Source organism: Podarcis liolepis (genome assembly GCF_965112155.1).
Source record: "Podarcis liolepis genome assembly, chromosome: 1".
NCBI lineage: Eukaryota > Metazoa > Chordata > Lepidosauria > Squamata > Lacertidae > Podarcis > Podarcis liolepis.
This window is the reverse complement of record NC_139554.1, coordinates 98,208,502-98,235,586: the sequence shown is the minus strand read 5'-3', so window position 1 is coordinate 98,235,586 and position 27,085 is coordinate 98,208,502. Positions and strand designations below refer to the sequence as shown.

The window sequence follows — 27,085 nt, the reverse complement described above, 5'->3', positions numbered from 1 at the left end:
ATTCATAAACTCATAATTCCAAGCAGCAGCTCAGCTAAAAGCTGGCTTCATTTAATATCAGCCGAAGTGAAATGGGATTTGAACTGAAATGAGAAGGGGGGGGGGGAATCGTAATTTAACAGTGTACCAAAAAAAAACCCCTGAACCAGTGGAATGTATTGGATTTTAAGCAAATGAATACAAAACTTAGCATTCCCTTTCTTGGTGGTTCTTTTGGTCTAAATTGTCACTGTCTAAACTCAATGGCACTTACTTCTAAGTAGTCACATGTAAAACTGTGCTGTAATTATATATGTTGAATTTAAGATTTGATGTTCCAGCAACTACATACTTGATCATGTAAAAAAATTATCCAGCACAGTACTAGAAAGTCAACTGAATGACCTTCAAAGAGACACAGGTCCCCATCCAGAATCTCCAAGACCAGTTAGTCAGTGTTCTTGGCTTTAACCGTAATGGACAACAGTTGTAGGAAAGGAATTAGACCTAGATTCAGGACTCCACAAGCAGGTGATCAGCATTTTCCAAGCTGATCAGCAATCATCTTAGAAGTTGGTTGTGTGTGTGCGCGCGCGCGCGCACACACACACACACGTGTTCATAGTACAATGTGCCAGATCCTCCTCAATAATGTTTAGGATTCATAAATATTAACAGTCAAGTATTCATAAACAACGCTAGCATATCCAGTAATGTGCAGCATACTAGGTCCAATGATATCCAAATTTCAAAAAAAACCCACGTTCTTCTTGAAACCCGCCATATATTCTTCTCCAGTCTAAGCAGACACTCTTTTCCCCCTCAATTAAAACATCAAACAATGTTCACATGGAAACAGATGTTCAGTCTAATCCATGTTTGCATAAGTCTTGAGTTTGGCTCACATGATTTCCCACCCCCCCACCCCTTATTTGCCATTTGAGCAGAACCATCAATTCACATAATACATAAAGTGTGCAACCAAAGATATAATGAACCAGCTGCAATTCCTGTGATTAAAATGGCTTCAAAGCTTCACAAAAGTCACCCAACTTGTTGGGGCTGGGTCACCCACCCACCAAGCATGGATCCTGTGTGTGTCCTTCCCACATCAAATATAGAAGACAGCACATGACACAGTTATTTATTGTACACCTGGTTTGGGTGATTTTTGTTCGTCCTTGAGTAAGAAAAATATTGGTAGCATTCAACTAAATAACTGCACCAGCATCAAGACTTATGCTTGTGTAATGGGGCTGCCCCACCCCATCTCCTCCAACTGTACATGCTCCACACCATCCCCAAATCTGCTTGAAAGGGCTGGGAGAAACCTCAGAAGAGATTTAGGAGTGCACATGGGGGAAGCAGGAAAAAACCTGGTTACAGAAGGGGAAATCATTCCACTTCTGCAGAGACCTACGTAGCAGTACTTTGAATACAAATTGAAATTTGTAGATGTACACTCATGTCACCTATGACACATATCTTCTTTGTATAGTGGGAGCATGCACACATGCCCATTTCCCCCACCAGACGCATGCACCCCACTGTATGGTAAGTGTGTGAAATTGCTCCATGTCTGTGATCACCCCCCAGTCACATTATGTTTGTTTATTTCAGGACCACTGGAACTGTTCATTTAAAACATCTTCCACTGCCTTGGCATAAGGCTTCCTGCATTACAGCTACATACTAGATTTTCCAGATGCTAATTGCTGCTAAGTCAAGTAAGAGTAAGCCCATTAGAGCTGAACCAAATACATGCAGCAGAGTTAATAACCATCTCATTTAAATTATATTAATCAGCCTACTCAAGATGTGAAATCTACCGTGATTTTCCAAGCTTTGCAACCTAATCTCGCACAAACATTTACCGATAAAAATATTGACCAAACACCAAACGGAGAAAACAGCTGAATGAAATGTATCAAAATACATATTAATTGATTGGTTGAATAATATCATGTGCTCAGAACATGCAATATCAAGACTCAGTTCACTGAGAAATTAATTGTTTTTGGATGAAATTAAATAGAGCATTTAATTTCCATATGATTATTCTTTTTTTAAAAAAACCAATTAACAAAGTGCAGCATTTCATGAAGCAGTTTGTAATATCTCAAGCACTGATCAGCAATATCAGTAACCAACAGCCAGCAAAACGCTGAAGAAGCTGCTCTATTACTTAAATATCAGCAGCATTTTTTCTTATAAGCTCCTACTTATTTTTAATACCATAATTTCTATGCAAACCCCAAATGATAGGTCCAACAGCTTGATTTTTTAAAAAAACAACAACTTTGCAATTGCATATAACCTGGGAATGTTCAATCAATCAAATCACTTTGAATATCTAAATCCCGAATAAGTGGAATAAGACATCCCAGGGTGCAGCAGTAATTCCAGTGTGTTTTCCATTTACTTGAAATGGGCAGCTCGTCCACTTTTTCATGCGCCGATTCTAAGTTGAATAATTTGATGGATTAGTGGCTGCTTAGCCAGGAATGAATAATATTTAAGACATACATACCTATCTTGCAGTGGCGCTGCATGGATTAATTAAGAAATGTCAGTACAGTATGCTTTAATGAAAAGTGACAAAATATGGTAGGAAGTGAGCATTCAGATTCCCACTTTGAAGCTGAACCCCTTCAAGGAGTGCTCAGTAGGTGCCAGGTAGAGATCAGCATCTGATTGCATTAATGCCAAAAAACTACTTCCCTCTGAAATTGCATATTATCTTCTCTGAGCCTGCTTTGGAGAAGGGTGCTTGATCATATCACTCTTCCCAACTGAAGAGCAGATAACGTATTGAGGTTTTTTTGGGTGGAGGGTTTCATCAAAAGATGAGCAGCAAGGAGTCTGCAAGAGATCTCCATCCTGTGCTACAGAACAGTGTCAACATAACTTTGATTCCCACCCCAAACTCCAGATGTTTCAGTGTTCGACACCTAGAGGATGTTTTGAACAGCATCCAACAAACCTGAACACTTTTCATTTCCATTAATTTCAGTAGGAGACACTCAAGTGCGTATTTAAATACCTCACTGAAAAATCAATGAGGTATCAATATGCCCGGATCATGTCCTTGGCTGCCAGTGGCATAGACATACAACCACTTCCTGCATCTTGATCAGGCATGCACATAACAAAAATCTTGGCCACAATCTAGCTGAAGTTAAGCAAACAGAAGACTCCTTATTTCAATGTGAAAAATCTGAATGCTCACTCCCCACCGAGTTCAATAGAAGCAGTGGGATAGCTCAATTGGTACAGTAAGAGAATCTCAGGGTTGTGGGTTTGAGCCCCACACTGGCAAACGATTCCTGCATTGCAGGGGGTTGGACTAGATGACTCCCTTCCAACTCTATTATACTAAGTGCCTCTTTGCCTGTATCACTCTCCTAAGCACATGCATTAAAACTAGCTATGTATAAAACTTTACTTGCTTTATATTTAAGACACCATTATGAAGGAGTGTTTATTTGTCCAAAATATCACATTCAACATCACCGATTGTGCCTTTAGAAGCACTTTTACAGGGCAACTGATGACCGAGTTAACAACAACAAAAGTCCATTCTGTCAAGGTGTACAAAACAATGACTGAAAATACGTTCCTAATACTGCAAAAAATATGGGATATTCTTGAACATGCTTCTGTATCCCAGACTCCCATGTTTATACTTCCTGCATATTTTATTTTTCTCTCTTCTAACATTGCAACTTTAATTCTAGATTGATTCTAACACATGCACATGTGCATTTATTCATTCGGAAATCAAGTACCACCACCATAGCCCATTGGAATTTTGTGGGAATGCCAACAAAGGGTGAAAATATATATGTGGATACAAATGTGTGCATGCATGCACGTTCCACCTTCTAATTTTCTATTGATAGAGGTACACTTATTTCTTTAATTTCCCTATAAGGTTTGTCATGCTTGCTTTTAACTCATTATTTGAATACAGTGGGTACCTTGCTTAACTTCCTCTTTAGTACCTGGATATCAGTCATAAGCAGAAGCCTTGAGTTAGAAGCAGAAATCGGTGCGGTGTGCTTTGCTTATGGCACACAGTGGCTAGATTCCTGCCATTTAATCTGCCGAGCACTGAGAAAGGACAGGGAAAAAGAGGAGAAGAGGGCTGAGGCATGAAGAATCATAGCTCTGGGCAAGGATTTGTGCTTTATAGCCTAAATCCGTCCTGTGATAACTTCCTATGAATCTTATGAATTCAATAAAAACCCCAAGTAATCTTTTCCCATCAGAGAAAATAATAAAATAAAATAATAATAGCCTTTCAAACAAGGCAATAACAAACAAATTAAATATGCTTTGGCAAATGCTAGATATTAATTTATCATTCCCACCATTTTATTCTCAAAGCCCAGGCAGGCTTTTAGTTTCCCCTGTGTCTTTTAGCCTTGGGGCTGCCAGGTAAAATTCAGCTGACAGAACTACAATAAAGCCAGCATAACTTATACTGTGACCTCCACTCTCACCCTGCTGTCATACACGATCCATTTTTTGTGTGTGCTACAAAAGAGCTTCTGCTACTGCTGCTGCTTAAGGAATCCAGCAGGGCTGCACCAAAGCAGGGGGGACTTCCCCACTCTTTTAAAGTCTCTCTCCACACACACACCCCAAACCTAACATAATGCTCAGATTTACCAGTCTCATTTTAGCACGACACTATTTCACGTAGCTCCAAAATTGAGGCAGAATAGTGCACAATTTGAAAGTGCTCACCTCTTTGCAAAGGGTAACTGTTAAACTCTTTAAAAAAAAAGTAATGACAGCCAATTTTTATTTATTTTTTTAAAGCAGCAAATAAGCCAAGTCTTCTTCCACCTATTTGAAGGTGTATATTTTGGCGGTATAAGCTTATAAGTGTTCCAATTTGTGATAATGATTTCTTCCTTTATTCATTGTGCAGTTCTTACAAGTGCCTTTCAGGCTTATTTATTATGCCACCCTTCATTAAACATTTCAAGGCAGCTCACCCCAATATAAAATTCATTAAAATCAAGTACATTAAAACAACCAACACGGCAGCATCTACGGAAGTTTGAATAAATACGATAAGCTGGGCTATTCTAACCGAGCTTGTTATTTTAAAGAACTTGCCAAGATCCTGGGGAGGCGTGACCCTCCCCCTCTTTCCTTCTCAACCTCCTGTTTACCAATCGTCCCATTGCTGGGAAGTTTTCTCTTTCGACATCAAATGTGAGTGCATTGGACTTGCTTGGCAATTGTTTGCTTACATATATGTAGAATGAGAAAGCAAGGCAGTCACTATCCCCAGTCAGTTCAATGACACATCTCTCACTAGTCCCCTGGCCAGGCCAGGGTCACCTGCCCTCTGTTCCATGACCAGCTGTTTTAGGATGCTGTTACTTTGTCGTGACTATAATACAGTGGTGCCTCGCAAGACGAAAAGAATCCGTTCTGTGATTCTCTTCATCTAGCGGTTTTTTCGTCTTGCGAAGCAAGCCCATCGAAGGATTAGCGGATTAGCGCTATTAGCGGCTTTTAGCGCTTATCTGCTGATCGGATCAGCTGATAAGCGGCTTAGAAAAAGGGGGGAAAGGAAAAAACCCAGCAGGAACTCGTAAGACATTGTTGTCTTGCGAAGCAAGCCCATAGGAAATTCGTTTTGTGATGCACCTCCAAAACGGAAAACCCTTTCGTCTAGCGGGTTTTCCGTCTTGCGAGGCATTCGTCTTGCGGGGCACCACTGTACACATTTAACCAGTCCAAATGAGGATAATTAAAACCACCCACCCATTGTTAGAACTTTTCATCCTTGAGATGTCTCATTGAATTCATTCCCGATTTCAGGATCACACAGAGTATTTTAGTTGAGGCTGAGATAGTATGTTCCCGGCACTTAATTGCTCTTGGGGCCTGGTATTGCTACCCATATATGTGAAGGAATATGTGGAGGAACCCTCCACTTTTAGGATTTATAGTTTGCCAGATTCCATGTCCTCTTTGACTGGTGGGCTGGTGAGCCTCAGGCCCAGGGGGTGCCTCTCTTTCTGGCCCTCAGAAGCCTCTTTAGGCCATCCCTCTTTCCCCAACTCACACCCCTCACTGGCCTGAGAGCTTTGGTTTGGCTGGAATGTGTCCCTGAAGTCTGATAATGCCTTGTGCTTGTCTAGATGGGAAACAGTCTGTGTGTGTGTGTGTGTGTGTGTGTGTGTGTGTGTGTGTGTGTAGAAACTAGCCTACTGTACAAAAAGTAAAGGTTGCATTCATTGATCCACTCCCTTTTGTCTCTTTTTGCACTCGCCACTGACACGCAGCCTTTGGAAGGTTGGCCAGAGAGGAAAGCCATCCTTGGGCTGAAAAGGGTTCCCTCCCCCTTATAGACAGAACGAGACCATTGTTAGTACACCTTTCCTAGTGTCTCTCTAAATGTCTCTGGCCCATGTGGTTTCCCCTCTTGGCTCTTGGGCTCCTTTGCACTTCTATCGTGTCCCCTCACCTTTACATTGCCAGGTTCTACCCTCTCCCATTTGCACAATCAAACATTTTTGCCCTCATCCCTTCGGGATTATTTGTCCTGAACCGGAGGCTCCAAGCTCCTGCCCACTTTCCCCACCAGCAATCACCTTAAAAGCTGCTTGCACTCCTTTTTGATTTCAAATACCAGCAGTCTGGTTCCTTACGGGCTCAAGTGGTGCTCACTCTTATGGGACAGGCCAGTATTGTCCCAAAGTGTTCCCCGGTGCCTGTTATGAAACCTACAACACCAGGGCTTAGACCTGGAATGGCAGAATTTGGAGGAAGACAATGAGGGAGATAAGAATGAATGAGATGGGCAAGCTGGATGGCTTTCAATTCTTTCAGGCATGTCTGGTTCCATTGCTCACATGGGAATCCCAGCTCCTTCCCTTTCTTTCAAACAAAAGTCATGTTTGAAGGCCTTTGACGTGGTCTGGAAGGTTGCATCAGTGCTGCAACACGACTTCTGAGCCCCGTGTTGTGGGTGCTAAGCACCCACATTTTTTATGGCTGCCCTGGCACCCAGAGCCCCTTAGTCCTGACGCCTATGGCAGGCATGCGTGCCACCATGCAATCTCTGTGCTCATTTCTTCACATTTTATGTACATAAAAATGTTTTCTTTTAAGGAATCTTAACAAAGAAGCTTACAATTACTACTGGAAGGCTTTTAATGGGACTTTTAAAACACACTTATGCCTCAATTCCACTTGCTGAATATTGTTTTAGTTGTTCCATAGTAAGCTTCTGCTTATACCTCAGCTAGTAAAGCTCCTTCAGTATCAATGAGAAACCAAACAGCTTCCCAGATGGGAGGAAAAACTTTAGTTTTTAGATCTTCCCACTTTCTCCAGACACTTGAAATTCTTGTTTACTTTATGGTTTGCTCAAACAAATGTGCAGAATTCAAATGAAGATGCATTCCTTTGAAGCTCTGAAGCAGAAAATATGTTATATCTCTTATTCCAGATATAAGCATGTCTATAATGGTCTCATCTGTAAACTGCCACTGTTGTTTTAAAAAAAAACAACAACCCAATGATGAATAATAATGATACAAGGCAATTAATATTCTTCCAATGGCTACAGTGTAGAGGACCACAAATATGAATAACATGACCTGCACCACAGAGGTTCATTAGAAATACACAAAAGAGCAAGAATACAATCATAGCAGATTAATGTCACGCTTCCATCAGTGTGGCTGTCAGTGTGCTTGAAATATTTTTTGCTGCAGCACTGGCCTCTTGAGTTTTGTGAACAGACTCAGGAATAAAGAGGCTGCAGCTCCCCATTTACCTTGCAGACCACCCTGATTAAACCTCTAGGGCAGCCTCCCCATACTATTCAGAGAAACATACCCAACCAAAAGTTGGCCACCCCAAGCCACTGTTGCCAAATAATCACAAAGTCCATACAGGCCAGAAAGATACTTGTCAATAACTTCCAAATCATTGTCTCCCAAGTGTAACACAAAGACTTGTACAGGCTGCAAAACATGGCCAGATTCAAAGCAATGTTGGCAGGAGGCAATCCCAGGTCATAGGGAACCCCCCCCCCCCATCACAAAAAACCCAGATCCTGGAAAATTCCTGGAAAGCCACTGCAGAGCAAAGTCACACCACAGAAAAGTAGACAAAGAACCAACAAACCTGCCGCTTCTGAAGCCAATATGTTTTAGATTGGTGAATCCAACTGAGTACAACACACACACACACACACACACACACACACACACACACACAGAGAGAGAGAGAGAGAGAGAGAGACTTTCACCCTTTAAAAGTGAGATCCACCAATTCTAAAGCAGTGCATGAGCTGTCAGCCTAAGAGGCTGCCATTAGATCTCGAACATGCAACTCCCCCCACCCCCCACAAGGGCAGTCAGTGCTGCCACATGGAACAAGAATTGTTGAAAAGATGAGGCACATACCAATGCCCATTGGGCCTTCAGTCCCTTTAACATTTCCTTCAAGTTCTTCCACACTCTTTAGTCCTCAGTAGCGTAAGGCACCCCATTAATTTTCACCAGAAAGATCAGGCCAGCCAGTTTCCCTCACATGGTTCTCACAGGCAAACTGCTACTGTGCACACATATACAAAATACCACCAGGTGGTTGAAGAAGATTGGACAACATTCCTTATAACTCATGGCCACCCTAAAGCCTTACCTGTTCCAGTATGAGGGCAGGCTATGTTAGGAGTGACTTCCATATCCCTTAGAACTTCAAGAACCCACCCCACTTCTGGGATGGTCTCAGTAGTGCCATGCAGGGCTTGCCTGAGGCTCTGAGTGAGAGTCTTGTTAGAACAAAGTTATAAACTTAAACCAAACAGTAGCCAGTCCCTGCCAGGGCCCCTGGGCAGCTTAGCCTCCCCACCCACAATCCTGGGGAATGTGTATCTGCCCCCCTCCCCTATTCTGCACAGGCCTGAGTCTCAGGGCTAAACATTGATTGAGGAGCCAACCTTGAGAAGGGTTACTAGCATTTATAGTCCACAGAAGCTGAACCCCTGGCCTACCTGGCAGCAAGTGAGTTTGCCAAGTCCTCAGTCCAGGATCAATTGGCATGTCCAAAGTCCTGCAGAGATCCTGGCTCATCCATGCTGAAATCCATCAACCCCTCAAGCTCTGCTGCCCTTTTATAGTTTGCATTCTGATTGCAGCATCTGGGCTTGATGAGGCATGTGACCATCACCTGTTCCGAGCCTACTCCAGCTGAGGAATCATACACCTCCTTCCAAAGCTAATGAGCCCCACCTGGCCAGCTAGGAAGCCAGGCTGTGGGCCCTTGCCTGCCTCAGCCTCCTGGAGCACCCCTCCTGCTGCTTCCTATGCCTCAGAGCCCACCGTGTTTGTGGAGACAGGGGTCTCCCTGGCTCTGGTGAAGGGTCCAGCTGTTCTGGTTCCTGTGCACTGACCTCCCCCCCATCCCCTTGCCACCCTCAGTCACCCTGTGAGTACTTCCTACACCAACTTTTCCTTCCCCACCCCCAGCTTGCACCAGTGTGTCACAGTCTCAGATACACTCCTTTCCCTCCTCTTCCTTCTCCCCATTGTCCTGCCAGTTCGCAACACCTCATGAGGTGGGTGGAGCTGGCCATTTAAGACTGAGGACTTGTTGGTAGTGTGGGGAAAGGTTTTTAGGTGTTACCCCACTTACTTCAAAACATTCCTGCTGTATTTGGGGGCTCTCCTGCTCCTTCTGCTGTGAGGACCCCTAGACACCTGTCCCTAAGTCCTGCACTGATGTGTTTATTATGTTCTTTATTAAGCCTATTTATACCCTGCCCTTCACCTCAACAGAGGACAAAATATAGCTGATAACATCACTGTTGCACCTCCCGCTCCAGGGGAAAGAATTATATTCAAGGAAAAAAGCCAAGCAGAAATGCAGCCATTTGATTGATTTGGTTTATATATTTCCACAGATGAACAAATGTGGGACACAAGCTCCAGTCTGGCTGTCGCTTGAGCCTGACTCCCTCCCGCAGCTTGGTGAGAGAAAGCAGCTCACCGCCTGTGCTACCTGGCAGTTCTTTTTCGGAAGCATCAAAGACTGTTGTCTGTTCCGGATACCCATATCGGTCAGACATTGTGGAGAGTTCTTTGTTTATCTCTTGCAACCAACTCAGGGGTGCATGGGCTACTGCGCAGAAGGTGGGTTTCGTACAGTCCATATTTGTCACCCAGATTGTATATGCCCCTCTCTTCCTACGTGCTCAAAGGTTGCGTTATTGCTCTGCACATCCCAGTGACCTTGCAAGTCAAGCATTGCTCCCAGTAAGATGCAGACAATGTAGCTAATCAATCAGCAACAGCCCAGGGTGTTTCTGAGGAATAGCTGTTATTACTTTGGCAGAATTTAATCTACAGCATGTTACCAAGGTATGCTTAGCTTGGTTACACTTCCTATGTAACCTTTATTGCAGCCTTTTGCATCCACATTTGGTTTAAAGAGCAAAGCTAACTGGCTGAGCATGTTTGTTACTGTTTGTTTGTTTGATTACATCACAGAATGGCATCTAATACTGAAATGATCTAAGAGAGATAAAATGATGATTTGAAAGCCCTTGAAAGGATGCAAGGGAGGGAATAAACAGCTTTGTGGTGCCTTTTTTCTTTATAATTACTTTTGTCAAAAATAATTGCCAAACCACCAGAAGAGTTCTAGCCTCTATATTTCAAAAACAAAAGGAATGGCAGATAGCAATTCCTCACTCTGTTACACCTTCTGAACTCAGAGTCTTCAAGTGCATATAGATTGCTAGAAATGATTCTCCCTTAAGAGACTCACAAAGGCACAGATCATTATTCCTCTGTATTTGCCTTTGGGACCTGAATCTTATTGTACAAATTGGAACTCATGGATTCAACACAAAGAAGACTAGAGCTATCAGCTTTTCAAAATCCTGTTTCCATACCTTCTGCAAGTCACTAACCATAGCTATTTAGGTGAACTTTTCTGCCATTCCATCATGTCTTAGTTTGAATGGAAAGGAACACTGAAATATTAATTTGTGATTGGACTTCTGTTTCTCAAAAGACTCCCCATTGCTGTCCTGTATGCTTGGAACTGCTTCCCTGACCACCTGTGTGATGCTAATTCCATTTTTTATCCATAACTCTCCTCAAAACCTTCCTTTTTTAAATGAAGGTTGTAGCACAACCTCCTAATTCGCATTCCCTACTAAAACTTAGCCTAAGTATGTGCAACTGAAATAATTCCAGATTTTATCAATGTTTACTCCCACCTTTACTTCCTTTCCCTTCTTCTGTTGTTTCCCCTGGTTCAGATTTTAGGGTTGGGTTGAACTAATGTGTCACATCAGTGGTAGCCCTGTGCAAGAAACTTCTACTTGTTTTCCCTCCTTCCCCTCATGCTGCTCCCTAAGATTGGCTCAATTGTGGTAGTGGTTGAGAGTTGAGAGAGCCCCCAGAACAGTGGGGGATAGAGGGAGATTCTTCCTTTTGGCCAGCTGAAATGCTTGCCCTAGTGCAAAGTTGAATTCCACATCCTCATATATTATAAGCTACTAAATGCAGGGAGCTTTCCTCTGGTACTTTGTACAGCACCATGCAGATAGGCAGCACTATATGAAATAATTACAATAATTTCTCCCTTATGTCAATGAAAGGTAAGTATATTCACTTGCCAAATGAGAGCTTGTCTGGTGTAGTAGTTAGCAAGTTAGTGTATTGAAGCTTGGATGACTTTGGGACAGTCATGGTTTCCCAACCTGACCTACATTACATAGTTGCCCTGAGGATAAAATGCAGAGGGCAGAATTAGTCGTGCCACTTTGAGCAACTGGGGTGGGGGGTGGGAAGTGGGATATAAATGTAATAATTAAAATAAACATTCTTAAATCTCTCCTATTGAAATAATAATAATAATAATAATAATAATAATAATAATAATAATAATAATAATAATAATAATATCTTTATTGTCATTGCCCCCTCTCGGGGACAACGAAATTACTTGGCTGCTCCATCCACCCAGGTAGGGCACTCCACACAAAATCAAAACAACTATAAAAACACTAATTAAAACAATACAGTATAATACAGCAAGGAAGATTAGATGACTTTCAAAGTCCAGGCTTCCCATTCAAGGCCGAGATCGCTCTGGAGAAGAAGCTGTTCTTAAGACGGCTCGTTCTTGTCTTCATCGTCCTGTATCTCCGTCCCGACGGCAGGAGCTCGAAGAGACAGTGACCAGGATGCGATGGATCTTTTACTATGTCCAGTGCCTTCCTATGGCACCTTGTGGCATAAATCTGCTCTAAGGTGGAGAGTGGGCAGCCAACAATGCTCTCTGCTGCCTTAACAACTCTGCACAACCCCAACCTGTCCCGGGTAGTACAGCTTCCGTACCACACACATAAGCCATAAGTGAGCACGCTCTCAATGGCACAGTGATAGAAGGCAAGCAGCAGTTTCTGCGGAAGATGGTTTTTCCTTAGAATTCTCAAAAAGTACAGTCTCTGCTGCGCCTTCTTCACAAGCCCCCTTGTGTTGACACTCCAGGACAGATCCTCTTGTAATTCAATGCCCAAAAATCTGAACGTTGTTACCCTCTCCACACAGACCCCATCAAGCAAAAGTGGCTGGGCATTGCTCTTCTGTCTCCTGAAGTCCACCACAAGCTCCTTTGTCTTCCTTGTATTTATGAGCAAGTTGTTAGCTCTGCACCACTCTGTCAGCCGCTCCACCTCATCTCTATAGTCCGTTTCACCCTCCCTTTCAGAGATGAGCCCAATCACGGTTGTGTCATCTGCAAATTTGACAACCCTATTACTAGGGTGAGCAGCGACACAATCGTACGTGTAGAGAATATAAAGGAGCGGACTGAGTATGCATCCCTGTGGTGTTCCTGTGTTAGTCCTAAGCATACTAGAGGTATAAGGGCCCAACCGAACCCTCTGGGGGCGGTCTGACAAAAAGTCCAATATCCACCCACAAAGTGATAACGGAAGCCCCAGATCTTCCAGTTTAGACATCAGACGTTGTGGTAGAATGGTATTAAATGCCGAGCTGAAATCTAAAAAAAGCAGTCTGGCATAACCCCCCCGCTGCTCCAAATGTGCAAGAACGGCATGGAGGGCAATCGCCACAGCGTCCTCTGTCGATCTTTTCGTTTTATAAGCAAATTGGAATGTGTCCAGTCCCTCTGGCAGGCAGACAATGACATAACTTCGTACCAGCTTTTCAAAGCACTTCATGATTATAGGTGTGAGTGCTACTGGACGAAAGTCATTCAGATCTTCCGGGTTAGATTTTTTTGCTATTGGAACGATAGTAGAGGACTTTAGGCAGGATGGAACAATAGCCTGGGCTAGGGATCGATTTAAGATCCCAGTGAAAACTCCTGCTAGTTGATCTGCACAGTCTCTCAATACCCTTCCAGCTACCCCATCTGGCCCTGTGGCCTTCCTTGGGTTGATTCCCTTCAACACCTTCCTCATCTCTTCTTTTTCCACAGAGACTAATACATTCCTTTGTACTGATGATGGTGATGGTGGTGATGGTGGCAAGGCCTTCACAGGGAGTGGTGGTGGTGGTGGTAAAGCCTCAGCAGGTGTTGCTGCAGATGTTACTTCAAAACGGGCAAAAAAGGCATTCAAATCCTCTGCGAGGGATGCCCCTCCCTCGTCCGCCAGGGAATCCTTGGATTTATACCCTGTTAATTCTTGTACACCTTGCCACACCTGCCTGGTGTTGTTACTTTGTAGATGATTCTCCAGCCGCTGTCTATACGCCTCCTTTGCTACACGGATACCTCTCTTTAAATCCGCTCTAGCTAAGCTGTACAACGACTTATTTCCACTTCTGAAAGCAGTATTTCTTGCCTTTAGCAACCCCTGAACCTCCCTTGTCATCCAGGGCTTCCTGTTTGGGTAGATCTTTATCCGGCGCCTCCGTGTTACATTTTCAGTGCAGAACCTAATATAGTCCAACACTTGCTCAGTATGAGTCTCTACATCCTGTTGGGCGAATACCTCCCAATCGGTGTCATGAAAACAGTCTTGTAGTTGTTGGGATGCTTCAGCTGGCCATATTGTAATATCCCTCTTTATAGCTGGAGTCCGTTTCCTCAATGGAATATATTCAGGAGTCAGGAGCAGGGACACATGATCAGATTGGCCTAGATGTGCCAGTGGTTCGGCCTTATAGGCCTGTTTGACATTTGTATACAGCCTGTCCAGAGTCCTTTCTCCCCTGGTTGCACACTTTATGTGTTGATAGAATTTAGGTAGGACCACTTTCAAATCTGCCTGGTTGAAATCCCCGCATACAAGAAATGCAGCCTCGGGATACTTGCCTTGTTGTCTGCTGATGGCATCATGCAGAAGACCCATTGCCTCAGTGTGACTTAACAGTGGTTGACCGTGGCTGGATTGTGAATTTCATAATATGCACACTCCCAAAAACAACAACAATTTTATTATTTATACCCTGCCCATCTGGCTGGGTTCAACAGCAGAAGACAAGAGTGCTCTCTGCATTTTACTGTTTGCACCTGAGTATGGATGTATTTGGCACATTCATTGTAAATGGCACACATTCTTAGGAATGCCTGGGTTTCCCTGAAATATATACAAAACTAAGGACAATCGTTTCAAGATGTCCAGTTCTTTGATTATTGCAACAGAAGCAGAACATTTAAATTCACATATGCCTTTCACAATAGGCATGCTACTATAAATTTTGTGTTTGGGAATGAATGAGAACTTTGGAAGTTTTTCAGACCAATGAGTCCAATTAAACAACAACACGCCTCTAAACACTAGTTTTATCACTTCATGGCGCCATACTAATCTCATTTTATTTCTTTAGCTGTTAAAGAACCACAATTGAACTATTTTGGTCCCAGAGGAACTGGAGCAGACATCAACTTTCAAGGTAATTTATTAGTGTTAGCATCAAATATGTGTTGTTATTTATTGGAACAGAGTAGCTGGGATTCAAAAGGCCATGAAAAATGTTCCACATTCACACCTGTGCTTTTATAGTGCAGCTTGCCCCACCCCACACCTATTCAGCTGAGCTGCAGCAACACCACTGTTGGAAGGACAACTTTGCCCTACTACACCAGCTACTGCTGGTGAAACCAGTCTATATTTTCTAGTACTATCTCAATTATAATGATTTCTTGGCTAAACTATTACCCCACTCAAGTGCATCATGCCCCCATTCTGTTTTTCTTTGTACGCAGGGGCATCTCAACTCCCACTTTTACAACCACTTGTCACCCCTGAGCTTTTGGGAGGCCACGTCTACCTCAAATGCACTTTCAGCACTCCAACTTCAGATCCGTCTATAGGTTATGCGGTGGTCTGGTCACGCCTTTCCAAATCCAGAGCGAAAGAACAGCTTCATCATGACACAACGCTGCAGACATTCTCCTACGTGGAGATGGATGGAGTTAATTTCAGATTGGGAGATACGGTAATGCTTTCTTGAAAACAAGGTCAAGCGTTCAGAGGAGCTGAATCTCTCTGCATTTATTTGTTTGTTGGTTTGTTTTTAGCTCTTATTAACTGTTCTCTTGAATCTGAATTTGGCCTGAATCTAAAAGACAGTCCCCAAGTGGGAGTACATTTTAATATAATGTTATTAAATGCTATTTATCAAGTTTAGAACCCTGAGCATTCCAATGCATTAGATGAAGTTCACTTATGGTATCCAATTTATTTATCAGAACTTTGGTTGTTGTTACATATCATAGCATTGCTTCTTTTACAACTTACGCCTAAAAATGTCACTGATTAAAGATATATGTATCATGTCATGGCACTGCTGTAATGACAAACAGGTTTGGTCAGTCTGATCAAAGGACTTACAGCACTAGCCTTACTTTCACAAACCAATCCATGTGTCCAAACCTGACATTTTCTCATCTTAGCAGCATCATAACTCTTCTTCTGGATTTCCCTCATTTTCTCATAAATAGAAAAGTATTTCAGGGTTAGAGAAAACCCTTAACTCTAGACAAAGAGCAACTTGGTCTGAAATGAGTAAATGACCTAATAATAACAAATAATTTATTATTTGTATCTGACCAGCTCGCCCCAGCCGCTCTGGGAAGCTTCCGACATATATAAAAACATAACAAAACATTAAACCTTAAAAAAGCTTCCCTATACAGGGGTGCCTTCAGATGTCTTCTAAAGTTACTAATCTCCTTGACATCTGATGGGATGGGGCATTCGATAGGCCCTTGAAGGCTTTTTGAGGACACAACAGTTCTGAAGAATAAAACTCAAAAAATCCTGTTATGTTTTAGATGCAGATAGCAGGGGTGCCAACTTGAAAGAAAAATGGTGTATGTGTGTGAGCAGGTAAGCCCCACCTGCATAATTAATCACATAATGTGGCACACACATACACACCATTTGAATGGCAATGCCCATCAAATGGGTGGGGGCTTGGCCCTCTCCAATATTTGATAGGTGGGGCGAAGGGACCTCGACCCCTAGGAGTTGGCTCCTGTGGCATGTAGGCTATCTTTGGTGAAGTGGTCTAAAGCCAGGCAAAGGGCTAGATTGCAGCAAATTAACAACAGTTTAGGACAAAACAAGACAAGGCATCAAATAGCACTAGCAAGGACAAGTAATCCTGATCTTCCATGGCTGCTCTTTTAAAAGGAACACACACACACAAACACAAGGGGTGTGTGTGATTTGTGGTATGTGAGACCTTATTTGAGGAATTGCTACCTGCTGTTCCTTTTGTTTATGAGGCCTCATTTGATGCTCCAAAGTTGTAAACTAACCTTAACACCCATCCAGTGCTCTGCATGTGTATTTTCTGATCGTGATGTAAACTGAGGTATCTGTTGGGTTTAGTGGCAGAATCAGCCCGTTCTTCTGTCCCTTGGCAGTGCAGTCTTCAGGAACCTGCACTCATCTCCCTATCAACTTATTTTTCTGAAAGCTGCTGCATGGTTCTGAGTCAAAAGGAGAGGAAAAAATGTTAAAGCTCTGCTTCCAGTTGACTGATATCCATCTACGCTACTTTCCACACATTTCAAACTCTCTCAGCGATATCGTTCAAGCATAATACAAAATTTCCTTCAAGATGTTGTTCATATCATAGCTTTTAATAGAGTCATTGAGCTTTACTGGTCCAATGGAGTTTGAGCTTTTATTAGCATCTCTTTAGATGAAATTGCTAAGGCCATTTCTTCATAATGCTTATAAGAGCATTTTCCCATACTTTAGGTCCCAATCAGGCCATTCTGGAAACTGTGTCGGCAGAGAAATGTTTGCAAAACTACTGCAGCTTTAATAAATAACTCTATAATCCACTGCTCCCCCTCCCTCCCACCTCGTAAACACTCAACATAGCCCATTCCATCTGATTTGAAATTGTAGCAGTTCCTAAGCCCAATTTAGATTATATTGACAGAGGTCATTCCATACCTGGAGGTACAGCCATCTGTAAATTACAGCAGGCACAGTGTGCGCAATGGGTAATGCTAAGGAAGCAGGATGTGCCAAAGAAACTGGCCAGGTTTTGCTCTGCACAGCAATTTGAAAGTTCATGCGGTGAGATGGCATACATTTTTTAAAAAGGCTTATGCAAAATCACTTTTTTTAAAAAAGTTTGCCAGTGGCAGTGGCCATCTTGCTGATAGGTTACACTGTTTGCAAATGCAACAGCAATAAAATAAAATAAATTCAGCTCCATATACAAGCTTATAAACTGATTTATCTCCGCATTAAGATTAGAAAGAGAGCCGCTTAGCTTCCACCATGAAAGGAAAAGGAGAGAAGTGTTTTCTTTAATTACAGCCTTTCACAACAGAACAATAACTCTACATACATTCTTTTTTAAAAAATAATCACCGCTAATAGGAAGGTTTCTGACGTTTTGGAACGAATTTTCACATTGAGATTCCATATTTCAATGCGCACGGATTTGCTTTGGTTGACAGTTTCATTATGAATAAAAACAAAACACAGAGCAACCCTATCTGAATTAAGCATAATCTCCATTACAAATGTCTTTGACTTTAATGTAATCTTTGTGGATAACTCAGAGAAAAGCTCATTGTGCTGAAAATGCCAAGAAATCCAGTGCATTTTATGGTCCTTTAGGAAAGAAGTAATATGGAGCACATGTTAGCCTCCTGTTTGAATTCAGGATGATGCAAAGCAGAGGTCTTCACTTGTATACACAGGGCTCATGGACCCTGGGAGCCAGGCACATGTGATGCTGTGCCTTCACCCAATGATCAAGACCTTCCCAAAAGGCACCATTGCCACCTAGGCCTAGGTGTATCAACACTCACTAGACAACGAAACAACCCTGAAACTCCATCAGCGGCCAGCAGGGTATCATTGGTGGGTCTGCATTGCTGACCTGGCTTCCCAACACAATGTATTCTGAGAGGGGGAAGGCCAAGGCAGCAAGGAGCTCAGCATGGTGTTGATACAGAGCCAATCTGATGCTCCCACCACTGCACCAGCACCACAGCAAACTCTCTGCTGCCTTGGCTCCCCGCCCCTCTGTAACTGCCAGTGACACATGGTGTCTGGAAGCCAGGTCAGTAACTCAGCCCTGATTGCACCACCCCATTGGTCACAACTGAATGAAAGTAAGCTGTGCTTACTAGCATTCTTCATAAACGGTGCCTGAATTTTCAACCATTCACAGCCTCACTTTAGGAATCCAGAATGCATAGCATTGCATGAGGGGTGGATGGGTTTTTGTTCTCCACTCTGTGTCACTTTTACATATTTTTATACATAATTCAGTTTCATTTGCATATTAATCTGTAGTTCTTTAAAAAAAACCACACAAAACTTAAAACAGGTATATAAATGTGCTCCTCTAATACGCATATAAGTTTTAAATGCACATTTTGATACATTGAAACTTCCAAGAACTGTGTCGCAACATTCAGAGAAGCAGAAAACCTGGAAGGAAAGCCAAGTTGTGATTTGCATGTTAGTCTGAGGGGTGTGGGTCAGGTCCTTTTGTTTAGAGACTCAGACTGAATTCGACAAGTATAACGAGGCTTCACCAGGGTTCACCTGGAGATACACAATGAAATATCTCTCAGAAGCTGGAAGTTTGAAAATTTGCCCCAGATAATTGGGCACAAATAAATTTAAATGGGCATAAGCTCCATCTGAAGCACATCAAAACTGGTCATCAGCAAGGCCATCCTCTTTCCCACTTGCATTTGCAAAACTCTATCTGCTGTTATTATGCCTTCTCAAGTTCCTGGATCTCATTACTGTCTTTAGGCTGAATATGCCAGTCTCTTTATATATATATATATTGCAAGTGTTTTAAAAATACTGACAGTAGGATTTTATTTTACTGAAAAGCTTTGGGGGGGGGGAGTACCCAACCACAGAGTAGTCAGTCAATGTTGCATTCATACTGCCTGCAGGGTACCTTTTTCATTCTCCTCCCCCGTCCCTTGAAATGATAAGATGATAAAAGGAGGGGGAAAGTCTCTGATAGCAGAGTTACAGAGTAGAAGCCAATATTCAGCTGGAGGCAAGAAACTCCTAAGGAAAGCTATCTTAATAATTATGTGACAAACTGTCAAGTCTGTAGATCAGTGACCAATGCGCATATCTGATTGTGAGAAGTTCACACCTGAGTTGTAGAAGAAGAAGAATTCATGCTCAAAAAGGAAGGAGCTGTGCACATAGTATAATGGGTATGGAATGCGCAGTACTTTTCCAATGCAAATATTGTACTTCCCTTCTTGATTCTCCTGGACTGCATTCAAAATCACATATAGTACAATACAGGTGAGACTAGATTTTTCAGATTTCCCCTTGGAAGCGTCTTAATATTGAGTCAGATGTACGGCCCACCCAGGTCAGTATTGTTTACACTGACTGGCAGTGATTTTCAAGGTTTTCAGGCAGGAGTCTATCTCATCCCTATACTCTGGTTTCTCTTCAGGTCATATAAATCTTTCATCTTTTACTAAAGATTCCCGTGGCTGGAGAAGCCAGGGACCTGGGACTTTCTTCATGCAATGCATTTACCCTACATATATGATTCCAGTGTTTTAAAGGGAACCATGTGGAATTTACAAATTTCTTCCAGGTCTTCCAGAAAACTATAATATGAACTATTTATCCTAGACCTACTTTGGTGAAATAACCAAGTTAGACTAGTGGTCTATCTTAGCTCAGTGTTGTCTCTACAGACTGGGATCAGCTCATCAGAATTTTATTCAGGGGTTCCTTCCCAGTCCTACCTGCAGCTGGTGGGGAATGAACCTGGGGCATCCCACCTGCAGAGCAGATTCTGTGCTACTAAGCTATGGCTCTTCCCCAAATTTCAGTGGGAACTATGGATTTGGATTGCATATTCATTTTGTAAAGGGGTAAATGCATTAACATTGGCCACCTCATGAGATGAGAAGACTCCCTGGAAAAGACCTTGATGTTGAGAAAGATTGAGGGCACAAGGAGAAGGGGACGACAGCGGACGAGATGGTTGGACAGTGTCCTCGAAGCTACCAGCATGAGTTTGACCAAACTACGGGAGGCAGTGGAAGACAGGAGTGCCTGGCGTGCTCAACACTCATCCTTTGGGGGGGGGCATCATTTTTTTTTTTACAAAAATGAAAAGTTCTGGTATAAGGACCACTTCACATGATACAGATTTTTGTTCAAGGTACAGTACTTGCTGGTTTAGCCTTGGAAAAGGGGAAGGGAAAAAAGTTTACTAGGGTGAAAGAACCCCATTAAGACAGTAGATGGTGTGTTGCCTCAGTGGAGATAACAATTCTATCGCTACTGTATGAGAAAACATAATTGGCCAGAACTCTTGCGCTTTCTGAAAAATAGACCTTGCTGTCCTTTGGACAGTGTTTGTACATTGGGTAAAAGCGAGGAAATGGCTTCTCAAAACTGAAGCTCAACATATGATATAAAAGGTATCTCTGTCTTTTTAGAAAGGATTTATTTTAACCTAAACTAGTGCAAAGCCTTGTCCCTTGAACACAGCCTAAGAAAGCAGACAGTGAGTTTCTGTATGGGAGCTATACTTAGGTTGTTGGATAGAATTTGGATAGTACAATACAAATGCACAGCCTCCCTCTTTCCTGATAAATTAGGCTGTGACCCAAAAGCTACGTAAGCTGAACTCAACAGCTGATCTTCCCTCTCTGAGGTTTTTTATTTTGCATTTTTCTTTGAGCAGCAGGCTTCATATCATACCACAAAATGATTTCACAAGCCCCTCATTTTCTCGGTCTTTTGTCATCTGCTGTCAAGGGATGTTGTCCAAGAAACATATTCCAAAGAGAAGTTAAGCATGTAGAACTAGCTCAACAGTTCTTTTGAGTCTTGCCACAATCTCCAATTCATTGACCCACACCCAATGCACTGCCATTGGGACACAACCTTTCTTTAAATGCCAGGGCTTATCCCACTGGTGACACTTGTGTGATCCCACCCAAACTGAGCCCTGCACGATGGTGTCCTTAACATGACAGTTATGCCAATCATCTTTATTTTCCTGATAAATTTTCCTGATATCAGCTTTGATAAAACCAAATAAAATAAAACATAGCCACCACAAAAACCTGGTGGCCACTTTGCAATGACCCCCCCCCCATCCTGGCCACCCTTTTTAAAACCATAATATTCTAGAAACAGGATTTCAGGCACATTACATTTTGGAAAGTAAAGTGGCAGCTGAAACTATGGCTGTATAGAGGACCACCTCTCTTCAGGACCTGGACAACACTCTGCTAAGCATTACTAAACTCTTGCACACACCCTCTTAAAGCCAGCTATGAAGGTAGGTGCATGCACTGATGTGTAGCCTGAGGGTTACAGTTGTGCTTCTCACAGCAAGCATGCAACCTTTGAAGGACAGATATGTGTGTCATCAAAGCCCTATTTGAACAAGTTTAGAATAGAGACAAGGGAACATGCACAATCCCTACCTTCCATGTCCCTGGCCATGTTGCTTGGTCTTCAGACCATGTGATTAGCACAAAGGTCTCTAAAGGGTTTTGAAAACATTTTCAGCTGAACTTGCGTAGAATCTTCCTCACAAGTGAAAACTCTGGCTTGTCAAGGTTTCTAGTAGTGGGGACAATTTCTAAGCACATTCAATCAAACATACTTTAAATGCAATGCACTACAATACAATACAATACAATACAATACAATACAATACAATACAATACAACCTTCAGAAGTCCATGCAAAGATCTAAAGAGCAGCTTGAGTGCCGATGGATGTTGAAGGCAAGGCTTGCATGTGTGTCCCTGGAACATGAATGCCTGATTAACTATTTCAGAAAGGTACAAATTGCCCCTGGGTGTTTTGAGAGGCATGTCTGCCATTATTATTTTTTGTTTTGTTTTTTATGTATTTACGCCTGAAAATTGTGGTGTAGAACAAATACAGCTGCAGAAATCACTACACAATCACCACAAATCAGCTTTAATGTTCTACAGTGGTACCTCGGGTTACAGACGCTTCAGGTTACAGACTCCACTAACCCAGAAATAGTACCTCAGGTTAAGAACATTGCTTCAGGATGAGAACAGAAATCGCGTAGTGGCAGTGGGAGGCCCCTTTAGCTAAAGTGATGCTTCAGGTTAAGAGCAGTTTCAGGTTAAGAACAGACTTCCAGAATGAATTAAGTTCTTAACCTGAGGTACCACTGTACTGATTAATAACCAGATGCCCTAGTTTCCAGCTAGCATTATTTCTGAACGTCAAAACTACCTGATCCAAGCCTACCCAGAGTGAGGGATATCAGCTTTTAATTGCTACAGAAGACACCTATGGATATCTGTAAGTACATGGAATTTTCCATTTCAAGATATAGGAGGATGGCTGCCCCCCATGGGTTCCCCACTTGGCGAATGCATTGGCTTTGCAGTCAGCAAAGGGAAAGACAAAACAGCAAAATCAGTCTTCATAGAGTAGAATATCTCAGCCAAACCTTTATAACACCTTCAATCACTCTTCATAAACTCTTAATTTAAAAAGAAAAAGAAAAAGTTGTAAAATGAACAATTTATTTATTGCAGGTCTTTTGCACTGTCACAGCCTTTAGGTGGGACTCTCCTGATCAACAGTCTTTCCCTGAAGAAAGCGATGGATTCTATGCTGGGATTAAGGTAACAGCAAAAGACCTCATTTAACAAACTTCTCTAGCATATCCTCAATGGAGATTTCTATATTAACCACCTTGCTCCGCAAGACAACACACTGTAAAATTGGCTTTGGTGATTATAAACAGTGTACTTCTTAGGTGCCCAAGGAGAAAATGTCTCCAAAAATTGCCTGCCATTCTATCAATCATTCTATCAGACTTTCTAAAGGCACTAACAGCTACAGCATCTAGGTGCCGAGAAATGTATTGTGAAAGCGTTTCATGTTCATTCACCTTCCGAGAGGTGATTATATGCAACCTTAAGTAGATAGGCACAGTTCTGCAAATTCAGAGTGATATGGTCATAATGCCTGAGCGCTTGCGGTTGTCTCTCACACAATGTGAAATAAAAGTTGGGACGTCTTTAAATGGACAGCTTTTGCGAAGACTGGCATTTAGCGTCTGCATCCTTTGAATGGTGCGCTCTCCCATTCACAAAACTCTGGGGGCAACCCCCCATTATGTTAATGGAGAATTTTAGCAGACTAAAACATTTTCTGACCTTGGCTGGCCATTCAGTAGCAGATATTTCATAAAAGAGCCTTTCTTTCCCCCTTTGTTAGTTTTTTCTGGAATACAATATAAATAACTGGCCAAAAAAAAATGTCATTCCATTAAGGAGGCTGTAGTACAGATTAGTTTTCAAAAGCTGAGCCTATAAAAACAAGGACCTGCATGCTAAGTCTGCCATTATTATTTATGGGACAATACATTATTTATGGGGCAGACTTCACTTTGATTCATACCTAATGCCTTTGATGGGAGACCTAACAGCACAATCCCCATCTTTGGGTAATGTGGCATCTCTCTCTTTCGAAAACTCATATGACACCATAGACTGCAGAAACCACAGAGATACAGACTCCAGAGCAGGGTGAGGGGTGCATCTACCTGGCTCTCAATACCTAGCCCATGTCCCTTCTACAGGCTACAGTTCTCTCCGGCCCCATTTTGCTCCCCTCAAGTGTTTTTGTTTGTCTGGCATAACTCCTTGAACTGTGCTAATGCCTCTTGCTTGCCTGGAGGGTGGATGGAGAGAGATGTGTGTAAGAAACCTATAACTTTGTGTGGCTGGAATGTAGCCTATTTGTTGAACAAAGGTTCAAGTCACACTCAATACTCTGACCACTTTTGTATCTGTCTCCACCCACCACTGGCTTGCAGTCCTCAGATGGTTCTCTGAGAGGGAAGGAATCCCCTGGGCCCAAAACAAACCAAAACAACACAAAATCTGCCCTGGCTCCAGAAACTAAAATACAGGGACTGTGTCTTCTTTTTCACTGCATTGTTAAAAATTATTATTATTTTGCTTTGGCAGCAAACCTGGGAGAAGAAAGAATCTATCTGTTTCCCCTCCATTATCATTCTGTCATTTCATTTAGGGTTAGACAGAATGGTAAGATGTGATGGGCTCTGCAGAAACCTTTTTTAAAAAAATTTGAGTGGGGTGTTGTATGTGGCACAATCATTTCCAGTTATGGGTTGTTCATCTTTATCTTCAGATGCATAAGTAACTATTCCATGGCACTTGTTTATATGTAACCATCAGGGAAGGGAACGGGTAGCAAGAGTAAACTCTGCATCTTGTATTTTCTAACAGGAAAGCCACCAGAGCCATTTCACTGTGAAACCAGTTATGTACTGTTTTTCATTTGGAACAAAATAAGGAAACTGTTAAGAAATGAGGGAACTCAGGCCGGGGGCAGAGGGAGTGCTCTGTATTAGAGCATATACTCAGTATCTATAACAGCTGTTCTTCTGTCTCCAAGGTGATGCCCTCAACGTACTGTTGGACTACAACTCCCATCAGCCCCAAGCAGCATGGCCCACATCCAGGGATAATGGGGGTTGGAGTCCAAAATATCTGGAAGGCACCAGGTTGGGGAAGGATGATCTATAAGGTTTCTGTTTCAACCCTAGCATCTCCAACTGGACATTCGAAAGTAGCAGGTACTGGGGTGGGGGAACCCTACCTTAAGCCCCATAGAGCTTCTCCAGTAGTGTAGCCAATACTAAACATGATGGAGAAACAAGTGGCCAGACTCTGCACACTCAACCCTACCATTAGGTTGAGTGAGGGAGCTGCTTGAGGCAGTACGTAGCTGCTTGAGGGTGAGGATTAGTAGGGAAGTGTTGAAAGATAGAGATGTGTGTCTTGTCTGCCTCTGTGCTGTCTACACAAGGCAGCCATGGAGTGCAATGGAGGCTGCTGTCCTACTGCTAGTAATGAAATAAGATTCAGCTGTCTGCCCAGCTGGCTCTTGTACATGGAACAGGGAGGTGTCATCTCGCCTTTCACTTCAGGCAACAAAATGTCTCAGGTTGGTCCTGGACTCTGCATAAAGCATATGCATTAGCATAAATTAGTCCCCCCCTTTACCTTACACATAGAAAGTAGAGTAATGTGCAAGCCATATGACCAGCTAATTATCCTAATATACAGCCCAGCACATTTTAATTAACTTTTTTTTTTTTTAACTAGTAGCTCTGCACTGAGCAAATCGGTTCCATGCTGTTAGTTATTAGGATTTTTCAAAAGGATTTTTTCTCCTGCATCAGAAATAAGAAACAATTACCCTGCTATTCCTGAAAATGATTTTGTAATTACTGAAGATGTTCAAAAGCAAAAGGTAACATTAGGAAATTAAGGCAATTTTTACTTAATAAGCAATTACGGTGGCTAATTTGGCAGAATGTTTGAGAGCTAAGCAGAAACCTCGGCGAGCCACCAAAATAGCAATTTCACCTTATCTTGGAGTAGCAGCAAGCTCAGATCTTCTTAACATGCTATCAAAGTCGTGAGAGAGAATAAGGAAGGCAAAGGCTGAATAAGACACCATGTGAAAACCCTTCCTTAGTGACTGGTTTCAACAACGCAAAAGCACAGCAATAGGTGCAAATAATTTGTCTCTAAAGCAACTTGAGGCTGCCTCCTCTCCCCCTTTCCTGTTATGAACACAAGAAGCTGCCTTAGCCTGAGTCTGCCCATCAAGCCCATTATTGTGCTTTAGATCCAGATCTTTCCCAGCTCTGCTATCTCTGAGGGTCTTTAAATAGGGAAGTTTGGCACTGACTCTTCTGCATGCAAAACTACATGCTATACCACGGAGCTGTGACTTCTCAAGACATTGCCCATATGTCACCAACATAGCACCTGCGGCCACACATGCACCTACAGAGGTCTTCCCTGGCGCAAACAGGATCCCATCCCGCAGAGCTGGCTCGCCCAGGAGGTGGGGAGGAAACACCTGCCTCAGGCAGTGGAAGTGCAAGAGGCCGTGCTCTGCCTGCCCCATCACTTCTGCTGCCTAAAGGAAGGCATTCCGGCGTGTGCCATTGGCGTTTGTCTTCTCTGTCCCCAGGTGGAGAAGATGAGCAGCTACGTTTTGAGGTGCACCCCGGCTCTTACCAAATTTGGCAAAAGCCAGGGCATTTCCGGGTGACACATTGCTGATTGAGTCCCACTCCCCAGATTGGAGAAGCTAAGCGGCAACATTTTGAGGAAGTGCCCCGGCTGCTGACAAGTTTAGCAAAAGTTGGGGGCGCAGTAGCAGGAAGGGCAAGTTTTGAATATCTTTCCTTCAGAGATTCAAAACTTTGAAAGAGCCCAACAAGACAATGACAATAATCCACCAACAGCATACAAATCAATATGGCTAACCTGATCCAAAACACCCACCCACCCCACTCACACACGAAAACAAAGATCACCACAGCTAATCACAGACAAACAACCACACCCTAGGCCAACCCCAACCTCTCTCACCACCAAAGGAACACAAGTGAACAGCAGAGACAGTGGCGTAGCGTGGGGGGTGCAGGGGGGGCCGGCCGCACCGGGCGCAACATCTGGGGGGGCGCTCGCACTCGCAGCTCTCTGCCCCTACCTGGCTCATTCACTCTCTCTCACTGCAGTGCTGGCTGTG

The 27,085-nt window shown here is 42.9% G+C and overlaps 1 protein-coding gene across 1 annotated transcript in view; it reads left to right on the top strand.

Annotated features, from left to right (window-relative positions):
* LOC310701736 (von Willebrand factor D and EGF domain-containing protein-like) overlaps nt 1-27,085 on the top strand; it is a 202,255-nt gene that overhangs the window by 35,961 nt on the left and 139,209 nt on the right. Inside the window, exons 3-6 of the mRNA XM_083493050.1 lie at nt 9,923-10,151; nt 14,835-14,900; nt 15,214-15,446; nt 23,035-23,124. Of these exons, the coding sequence (XP_083349176.1) occupies nt 9,923-10,151; nt 14,835-14,900; nt 15,214-15,446; nt 23,035-23,124 (618 nt within the window). The remainder of the gene's footprint in view (nt 1-9,922; nt 10,152-14,834; nt 14,901-15,213; nt 15,447-23,034; nt 23,125-27,085) is intronic.